This window comes from Apium graveolens, chromosome 9 (assembly GCF_009905375.1).
Source record: "Apium graveolens cultivar Ventura chromosome 9, ASM990537v1, whole genome shotgun sequence".
Taxonomy (NCBI): domain Eukaryota; kingdom Viridiplantae; phylum Streptophyta; class Magnoliopsida; order Apiales; family Apiaceae; genus Apium; species Apium graveolens.
In genome coordinates this window covers 261,608,973-261,619,449 of record NC_133655.1, presented here as the reverse complement: position 1 = coordinate 261,619,449, position 10,477 = coordinate 261,608,973, and the positions used below count along the sequence as shown (strand labels likewise).

The 10,477-nt window shown below is 35.0% G+C and overlaps 2 protein-coding genes across 3 annotated transcripts; one reads left to right on the top strand and one right to left on the bottom strand.

Annotated features, from left to right (window-relative positions):
* The first annotated feature begins 926 nt into the window (after positions 1 to 926).
* Positions 927 to 5,948, top strand: LOC141682940 (putative nucleoredoxin 1-1). The gene is made up of 3 exons (XM_074487628.1): positions 927 to 1,165; positions 4,662 to 5,165; positions 5,358 to 5,948. The coding sequence occupies exons 2-3, from the start codon at positions 4,875 to 4,877 to the stop codon at positions 5,757 to 5,759; spliced, it is 693 nt and encodes a 230-aa protein (XP_074343729.1). The 5' UTR covers positions 927 to 1,165; positions 4,662 to 4,874; the 3' UTR covers positions 5,760 to 5,948.
* Positions 5,949 to 6,749: 801 nt separating this feature from the next.
* LOC141686846 (uncharacterized) lies at positions 6,750 to 8,231 on the bottom strand. 2 transcript variants are annotated; one of them, XM_074491934.1, is made up of 4 exons: positions 7,892 to 8,231; positions 7,590 to 7,742; positions 7,265 to 7,509; positions 6,750 to 7,041 (listed from the first exon to the last, which is right to left on the bottom strand). In XM_074491934.1, the coding sequence occupies exons 1-3, from the start codon at positions 8,129 to 8,131 to the stop codon at positions 7,273 to 7,275; spliced, it is 630 nt and encodes a 209-aa protein (XP_074348035.1). In that variant the 5' UTR covers positions 8,132 to 8,231; the 3' UTR covers positions 6,750 to 7,041; positions 7,265 to 7,272. The 2 variants fall into 2 exon arrangements, with proteins under 2 accessions (XP_074348035.1, XP_074348034.1); XM_074491933.1 differs by having other exon boundaries at positions 7,277 to 7,509.
* Positions 8,232 to 10,477: the final 2,246 nt, after the last annotated feature.

Genomic DNA, 10,477 nt, shown 5'->3' with positions numbered 1-10,477 from the left:
TTGAGCCTTTAATGACCCCAATAGTCATTCTTTACGACTAAAGTTGAAGAAGAATATTAGTTGCAAATCAATGGTGTTATCGCAACAAATGGTGTGTTTGAGAAGTTTGATGCCGCTTAGAAGGCTCATATTCGACACCTATCCTGCATGCAGTTCCAATTATAATTATAGCAATAATTATTATCATTATACAAAAACAGTATCATCCGCTTCTTTTTCCAGATTCATTTCATTTGTAACTCAACCTCATTTCACAGGTTAGCTTCTTTTGAATTTTCACTCACTAGCTTTATAATAGAAAAGGAGATAATGTTAATTTGTCACAGCTTCTTTTTACTGCAAACAGAGATTACCTAATTAAATACAATGATCCCCGACCGGTATGTGTTATTTTTCGTATTTAGTTTTGTTAAATGTTCGTTGTTTAATTTTTATTTTTAAAACGGAGGATATATGGTTCTGGTTCAAACCGAGCCGAACTAAGCAATGCTCACAGCTATAGTAGATTAAGTACTTGTTAAGAGAATATCTAAGGCCTCCATAATTAACTTTATTTATACAGTTTACGTAATAACCATGGAATTAAGCTTGCCCCGGCTGATTATCATTTGTAGGTTATGCCAGAGAATTTGGAAGGAAAGGTTATTGTTATATACTTTGTGCCACTACATCGCCATTTATATAGTGAGGAAACCAACTACAGAATAACGTTAATGGAAATATATAATGATTTGAAGTCTAACAAATGTTTTGAGGTTGTTTTGGTTGTTGTCAATGATGTTCCAATCTTCAATGAAGAACCTGGAAAAATATGTGCCGATCCTTGTCTTTTAAGGAAAATTTAATGATATATGTTCCGAGTGTCCATCATGGGCTGCCATACCATTCAGTGATGTAACATCCAGACAGCTTTTGAAAAGGAAGTTTGGTATCTCTGGTAAATTATATAAACCTTGGGAGTTTCTTATTGATTCAAAAAGGTATAGTTTTGGACGATTCTCCTCATGAACTATTTCGGACTTATGGATCTGAGGCTTATCCTTTCGGCGATAAAAGGATATCGTTCTTGAAGTCTAGAGATAAAACAGCCTTTAGTCAACCCTCCTTGAAAGCACTTCTGGGCTCCTCGCAACGTGATTTTGTCATTTCAAACAAAGGGGACAAGGTACGAATGTACTTATTATGACAAACTTGTTGCTGTTTGTATAATTGTTGTATACGGAATGCCAATGTTTGCATCCCTTGCCTATCAGGCCTTAGTATCATGTCTTTAAACAAAAATAAGATTATGTGACATCTTAAACTAGTTTGCTGATCCTGGTAAACAACCTTCTGAGCAGATAGACTAATAGTTTAGGGACTGTGAATCTCCCAAGAGAACATAGTAATATAAACCTTTCCTGCCCTTATCATATATATGTGCGTGTGTATATTTATCAAAAAATCCTTTCTATCATGGAGATGAATTTAGAGGGATAAGAATGATAGATGGTATTTCACATGTTATTTACTGATTTTAATATTTTAATTTAAGAATGCTAACATTGCTGTCCCCTCAAAAACATTCTCGCCCTCAAGGATTTAAACTGGTGCGTAGCTCATGTGATTATGAACATGAGAAGAAAATTGTTGTTCTAGTATCTCAGGGTCTTCCTAAGTATTACTCATGCAGGTAGCTCTTGCCTCTAAACCTATACCTGAACCCAACCCTGTTTTTTTGGAAGATTTTTTTGCCGCAGAATGGCTACATATGATTATCCTTTGATCAAGAGGCCACTAATTATGTTTGACTCAAATAACATAAAGGGCCTTACAGATTTCCACTAATTAACTGTAAATAAAATAGCCATCAAGTCACGCTCATATGTAGACTTCCCTTTGTAACTTGAAGAAAAATTCCGACTCAAATGGATAAGAATTAATGAGTTATAACCATCAAAGAATCACCATTAGTGCTTTAAAACTGCAGAAGGGAGGAATGTTGATGCATCGCATCTTTTAAAAGAGATACAGTTGACGTTCGATGAAGTAATAATCGATAAAGTAATAATCTCACTAAAATAATAATTCTCTCCGGTCCCAATATAACGGACACGGAGTATTTTTGCTCTTGATAAAATAATAAACTCGCTAAAGTAATATTTTTCCCCGGTCCCAACCGTATTACTTTAAAGAGGTTTAATTGTAGACTCAATTTAGTGATTCCATAATCAAGTCTAAGATGATATATTGATATGTAGGGGTATGCAGGGGTTGCATGAGTTGTTTAGAGAATAGAATACCTATCAAATTAACCTAGTGGCCTAAGACCCGCAAAAATTTGACTTATTGTTAATAATCTAAACTTTCGAGTCAACTGGACCCTACATGTAATGTTACGTGTAATTAAACTATATATTATTATAAAGATTCTTTCTAAATTTCACTTCCATTTCCCCGTCCAATATGTAAGAGGCCTTACGCCTTGCATCAAAACAGCCCCATTTCATTGCCACTCACTTAAGTTTCCACAACAAATTGTTATAAAAAAAATCTGTAGCCCTAACAGTCTAACGTTGGTGTTCATGACTTGTTCCATCTTTGAAAAATCAAAGTAACTTGTGCCTGCATATTACATTTAAAATTGTCTTTCTTGAGTAAGTCTGTCAAGGTTTGCTTAAAATTCCTCCCTGAACATACATAACGAAGATACATTATTTCTAGCAATTTATTTGACCACTTATATCTTCCACTGTACCATTTCATGTATGACTGGCTTTGTACGTGCTGTACTACGACTTGGCCTTACCTTGCAAGTGAAGAATCTTCACAGCGTCTAGTATCGGAAAATGTTCAAAATACTGTTGACTTGTGTTGATACACTCCCGAGCCTCAGAAGTCAGAACCATCAAATAGAGGGAATTCTGATTTAGGTGCCCTTGCTTGAAACCACGAGTGATCTTTTCCATTTTCATAAATGTCACTTCCAAGTAGATTCCTCATACCAAAACCTGCACAATTGAATCCAACCTAGTGCTTAAGCCTTGCAGCCATAAGTCTTTTGCTCATGTTTTTGTAAATTCCGCAATTGCACTTGGTCATTTTGATATTAGTTTTAATTCCATGTGCTCGTTTCTCGGCGTCACATGAAAAAGCGCGAATACTAATTGGAAAAATTCGCATGGATGAATTGCTATTACAGTCCTGAAGTAATAAAAATAAGGAAAACCTAGAGATTGGAGTTTAGTAGAGGAAGTGAGGGAGAAAATTGGAGGGATAATTTTCTTCATAAAATTCTGCAGGGCATAGTAAATGCCCCACATACCTTAATATCTAATTTAATTAAGTACCTCGCTACAATTAACATTGCTTGAAACAAAATAACTACTTACTAATAACAACTCTTATCCTAAATTGAATAAGAAATTACCACTTCTTAGCTAATCTTTAAGAATTTGGACATGATATGAACAAAATTCTAGCCAGACATACCTTTAATTGAGAGAAATGAACCCTAGTCTGACCAGACCTTTAAAGACATACGAGGCCTCAGGTGAAAAGTGTGATTCGTTTTTTCTTCCGGAAAATTTAACATAATTAACATCTAGCGCAATTAGTTTAAAAAAGCAGGTAGGCAGTTCAAGTTCAATGCGACGAGTTTTCCCAAAGGCCTTGGTGAAAACGAGCATTTTAAGATAGTGTTTGATTTCCCAAAGGCCTTGGTGAAAACGAGCATTTTAAGATAGTGTTTGATTAAAAATTTTCAGAGATGGCGAAAATGAGCATTCTTAGAAAGTGTTTTGATTAACTTTTTTAGAAAGAAAATCTAAATTAAAAAAATCATGCTTCCACTGTCTCAATCTCTTTTTGCTGGTTTGACTTTTTTTACAAATTATCAAAAGTAATTTCTATTTTCTAGTATATTTGATTATTTTATACTTAAATTTTTTTATTAATAGATTAATAGTCTTTTCAGAGTAATGTTATCCTTGTGTTCTTCGTATCCTATTTAGGTCAACCAACCATCAAGTTACACAATCAGTCAGACAATCACTATTGTAATGCATGATTATGTTTCGCGCGTGCGCGAGTGCACACACAAAGTAGTTGAACATTATAAATTTTAATTGTGAAAAATACACAGAAAATTGGTCTATCTGGAACTTAAAGTTTAGCAACACCAAGCGCACGCTTTGGGTTGCCTCCCACCTCAAACGCTCTTCATCCGAACTTTACAGTTTCCGTGTTAAATTATATGACAAAGTTGCCTCGGCACATGAGGCATGCTTCTCAAAACTAAGATTTAGTAAGGTAGAAGGTCTAACTAATGCATTTTTCTGTAACAGCTAAAACTCATAATGTATAATGACAAATAGTTAAAGGACTAAAAGGTTCATCCCCTCTTTTTACTTTGTCGAAGTGGAATTAACTTATCATGTAAACAGTAGAACCAATTAAAACTGACTTTTGACATTTATAGATGTAAGGATCTTAAGATGAAATCAGTTACAAGATGTTTAAGAACTTGATGTTGATGCTGAAGTTCCCATAGCTCAGGTGTCAAACTGTTGTTTCTTCTCTTCATCGTTAATATCTTTTGGACTGTCATACTATACATTGGCATAATAAATTTAGATAAACATCTAAATATCTCAGTAAATAATTTCCTAATTGTATGACAGGTTCCAATTTACACTCTCGAAGATAAGGTGGTTGCCTTATATTTCTATGAGGAAGGTTATCCGCCTGATTTCTTTACAGAAAAACTTAAGACGTATTATGAAGAATTAAAAAGGAATAATCAAAATTTTGAGGTTGTCCTACTTTACCTTTCCGATACAGACTCAACTATAAGTTCTACAAATAAAGAAACATTCTGCAAAACTTTTAATACTATGCCTTGGTTGGCTCTCCCATATAAAGACCCGGCCCATAAGAAGTTGAGGCGGCTTTTCGGGTATCCCTACGAGAAGGAGGATGATTCTATAGAGGAACCTACTCTTGTAATTGTTGGGCCTCGTACAGATATCATTGAGCCAGGCGTGGCCACCATCTTGAGGGGATATGATGCAGACCTATTCATGCGTGAGGGACTTGCAATGGTAGAGGGGGAAAGAGTTGGGGAACTGAAGTTGGAGATGCTATGTAGTCCAGATACTGTCTTTAAAAGAAGAGATGGGTCCCAGGTTAATTTGTTTTTTCTAAACTTCAAGTTCATATCACCACTCACTTGGGGGGGGGGGGGCAGGGGGAGTTCATGTTATCACTATGTATAACTGTATATACACAAGTTAATTTCCCCAGTCCCATAAGATACTTGCTTTTAAGTTGTATATTAGAATCATACTTACAATTTCAGCATCATGTCTAATCTGTAGGTTCAATTCACTCAACTTGCGGGGAAGAGAATCATATTTTTATTGGAGGGAGATTACCCAGAGTATGATGGTTTCCATTTCCGCGAGAATTTAAAAGAGAAGTATATGCATATGAAGGGCACTGCTGACGAGTTTGAGGTGATATATTTTCCCAATAGCAAAGATATGAACAGTAAGCGAGTTGCAGAACTGCCATGGTGGATATCATCTCCAGTCGAGTTGTTACATGGATGCTCTGATTTTCTTTCTTTTCATGGTAAATGCTGCAACCGGTATCAATCTTCTTTTCTTCTTGCCTTTGGACGAGATGGAAGTCTTGTAAGAAGAACGATATGTCCTAAGTTCGGGGTAAAAAATTCCCCTTTTATGCTGACGATGTTGGAACAAAGTCCTCTGAAATAAGGTCTAGCAATTTCTGTTGGGGCTACTGGGACACCCTTTATAAGGGGTTGCTGAGGCAGTCACATAAACAGATAAATTTTATAGGCGGGGACCTCCTGTTTTGTATTTATTGCAACCAATGGCCGTCCTCATTTTTAAAGGATCAGCATTTAAATCTTCCCTTAATATACGTTAGCAGACCTTTCATCACTTGTTTCTGAGATTGTGTTTTTCAAAGGTCAGCCCTGTAGCCACTATAATATCATGTAATCTCAAATTACGAGTTATATCATGTGTGACAGGAGTCTCTATGATTATAACTTATAAGTACTATAGGAGTCTCTGTGAATTATATACATCTATACCACTTTTAAATGTAACCTTCCTCAGTGCCAGAAAAGAACATCTTTAAATGATTGCTTTCCTTTGTGTTAAAGAGGATAGGTTTAAGAGTGCCAGCTTCCACCAAATCATATGAAATTTATAATCTATGAATTCCCTCATCAATAAAACCAGTAGTGAAAGAAGGCTATGATCATTGTATACAGTGCTAGTTTCTGTTCTTGTCACTTCACCAACATATGCTAGAATGGGTGCTGAATCAACACTAGAATTTGAGTATTCACAAGAATCTTTCCGCAATTAACACATGTCTCTTGGGAATGAAAGTATGTGCTACGAAATTAAATTACGGGGACACTAGTTTGCGTGATATCAGTGTTACCTTTATAGAAGGTGTCCTGGTAAGCTATAATTTTCTACCAACCAAACTCAAAACAGAGCTTCAAAGCAAAGCTCGGTATCCTGGTTTGTTTCCTTTGCGACCCGTTCTACTTCTAAAAAATAATATTTTAGCACCAAACGTATACCATTTCCCATATCTAGCTTATTGCTAGATCCCATCTTAAAGATTACTAAATAAATTGTAACCCTTTTGAAGGGTAAATGGTGAAATGCAAATGCACTTCCAAACCAAAGGAAGGGAAAACATATTGTAAATGGGATAAAAACTATGCATAAACCAACTTGCATATATCGGGGGGAGAATACATAAAGGAGGCAGTAGTACAAATTTATGCGTCCAATACATGGCACAGATAATAGATAGATAGATAGGCAATATATAATACATACGAGAATAAATCAAAGTCTGAGAACTTAACAGCATTAACGAAAGAGGACCTTGCCATTTAGCTCTAAATTAGTACATAGATAGACAGTAGATATTTCCTAAACCCAATTCACGCGCACACTAGTTAACTTGCAATCACCCACGCACCGCATTACAAACAAAAGTCATATCCTGCATACAATTCAAGAAAAAGTCAAGCAATAGGTCGCAATAAAGTTAGTGGCAGTAGAAGATGCATGATACTATGGAAAACTATATTAAGTGGTGGTAATATATAATCTTTTGCACTAACTAAAATGTTGACAGTTTGCTAACATGAGAAGACTTCAACACACTAGAGGGCATATACAGGTGAAGAAAATTTATAAAGACATATATAAAAGGGTAGAGCAACCTTATGAATTACCATGCAGCAGGGGCTTCAATTCCACAAAACAGTTGAGGAGGTTTTCTGATCTGAACCAACTCAACCTCTCTCTTGGAAGCATCGGTAGTAGGGATGCCCACAGTGACCATAGCTTGGAAGAACTGAGTAAGGTCACGAGTTTGGTCATGGGCTTCAAACGTGATGTAGTAGCGATAAGGAGAAAGAGGCTCCACATTGGCCTTGAGCACAGACACAAAGTCAAAGTGTGTTCCCTGTTAAATAAGTAATAACATGATTATTTATAAAAAGGGGGTAAAAAAAAGGAGGTAATGATTAAAAAAAAGCCAATTACATTTGACTTGTTATACTCCCCAATTGCCATAACCGAGCATTCAACAATTTCGTCTATCTCTGCACCTCTCTTGATATTTGCTTCGGGGTCGTAAAGACGAAGCACAGCACCACAATCAACAATGTTGGAATAGTCCTCTTCAACATCAAAGTTCTACAGTTTGATAGATGGGGACAACATTAAGACAACATAAGGTAAGGACAACATCAAAGTAAACAAATCATATATTCAAGACAACATTATAAGGACATCTAAAAAGCAAAATTCAAAATAAATAAGGACAACATAAGGTAGGTACTGACCCCGTGTTCAATGTCGTCAAGACACATACTTGCAAACTCCCGAAACGTCAGCATGTGAGGAACACTCAGATCTACATCTTTGTCCGGACCAAATAAGGACGGACGAATTGAGGACGGATCCATACAAGTAGCAATATACAAGTTTAATCGTTCTTCCCTCGACATCCCTTCCTTTCTTATCACTTTCTGTTTCTTAGGGCCCGCTTGCTCATTGTCCGTAAAACCCTTGCCCCCGTCCATTCTTCTAAACCCTAATTTCTTCTCCTCGTATATTTGCCAGAACCTCCCTTCGAGCGTCTCCAATAACACCTCGTTTCGCAGTGCGTTTTTTTACCGCAATGCACATGGCAAAATTACAAAAATCTGGTGTCATTGTTGCGGTTTATTTATTAAAAACAATTAATATTTACACAGAAATATTATAAAAATTTTAGCTAATAAAAAAGATAAAAATAATATTTTTTTCATTAAAAATAAAAAAATGTTGATAATATTGGAAACATAGATGGGTTTTACAACAAAATCTTTCAACAATATTAATACACATAATATTAGGGGATTACTTTTATTTCTTAATAATAAAAATACAACTTATATATATAAGTGTTAATACACACATGCTGTGGTGCAGTTTTTTTTCTTTTGTCTCACAAGAGCTTCACCTCTTTTCTTTCTCTCCTGATTCACTTGGATGTATTTTTCTTTTACATGCACAACATGCCTTTTATAGGCTTCAAATACATCAACTTACATCACTTCTTACATAATATACTATATTTATTAGTCTACCTTATTTCAAGGAAGACTTGTGTAGCTGCACTTTGGTTTCCTTCAGCCCACCTTATATTTAGGAGCTGTCTATTTCGTTCTTTCACATTTGCCAGCAACCTTTTCTTTCTCCCATGCACAGCTTCCATTTCTCTTACAATTTTCAACTACTTTGTTTTATTCATTTAATATCCTAATGAAGAGTTTGATTCCTAACACTCCCCCTCAAACTCGATTTTGCATTCCAGGCTTGTTTTTCATTTTGTAAAACACACCCGGCTTCAACGGCTTTGTGAAAATATCTGCTAAATTTTCTTCAGTCCTGCAGTGCACCAACTCCACAATTTTCTCATTCACTTGTTCGCAAAAAAATGATACTAAATATTGATGTGCTTGTTGCGACTGTGTGACTGGATTTTTCGTGAGAGAAATAGCGGATTTATTATCCACATAAATTTTAACCGGACCTTCCTCTGCAAGATTTAACTCTCCCAATATGTAGTCTAGCCACATAGCCTGACATGCACACGCTGCTGCTGCAATATTTTCTGCTTCACATGTTGAAAGTGCCACTGTTGGCTGCTTCTTTGATGACCATGAGAATATTGTTGAACCGATATGAAAAGCATATCCCGATATACTTTTCCCGTCATCCAGATCACCGCCATAATCATTGTCTGAGTAGCTAACTAATTTTGAATTTTGAGAATGAAAATAAAATAATCCATGATCAAGTGTACCTTTAATAAATCTCAAAATTCTTTTAGCTGCCATAAAGTGATCGTGCTTCGACTTCTCCATGTACCAACCTGTGGAGCTATTTTTATAAGTGCGATATACATTTCTAAATATTCTGTGTTATAAGGCCGATTATGCGAATTCGTTATATATTGTATATAATTTTATCGTATGGCATTGCGAGTGTTGCTTGAATATTTAAAGCATGTAAATTTCGTACGCGAGTAAGATTTTCGCTACGCGATTAGTAAATAATTGATATTTCTCGCAATTTAGTGATATTTGAATAGTTGCGATTAGGCGATAAGTTTTATTTTAGTATTGTGGAATATAATCAATTTGCTTGCAATTATTTGTGTGATTTATAATGTGTTAATTATATTTTTCATGATTTATTTGCTAGTATAATAAAATTGGAAAAAAATTATTTTAATATAAATTCTTGTCTGAAATTTTTGAAAACAATTTTATTAAATTTCTAAAATCTTATAGTATTTATGGTATTAATTTGGTGATTTATGGATTTGTATTTTAATTACTAAAAAATCATTCTTTTAAATTATACTTTTATTAGTTATTGAATTACAAGTGTACCCTTGCATGCAAATTCCACTCAAATAGAGATCAAGGATAGGATCGTCCTTTGCATGTAACTTTTAAAGAACCTGTGATCTTTTAAAATATATATTACAAAGTTTCTATCCTTGCATGCCATGATTTTATATTAAAAGTTTAAGTTAATACTTGCATGTCGTAGTATAAGTGATATTTCGAACAAATGTGCTATATGACTTGAATTTGAGTTTTTGTGGAATGCATGCCACGATTTTTGCTCTAAAATGCTAATATTCTATGTGCCTTGTTAAGTTATAATCAAATCTAGTAGCCATCAAGTGGATACCATGTATTTTTGGTTCAAAATTTTGCTTAAAAATTGTATATGTAAAAATCTGCCTCGTTATGTTCTTTGTGTTTGCCTTGGTAAACGATTTATGTGGCTAGATTTTTGCTCCTATTTCCCATAAATTGATATTCATTAGGGTTGTGCATGATATAAGTTAGGTTTGTTGGTTTGATTGT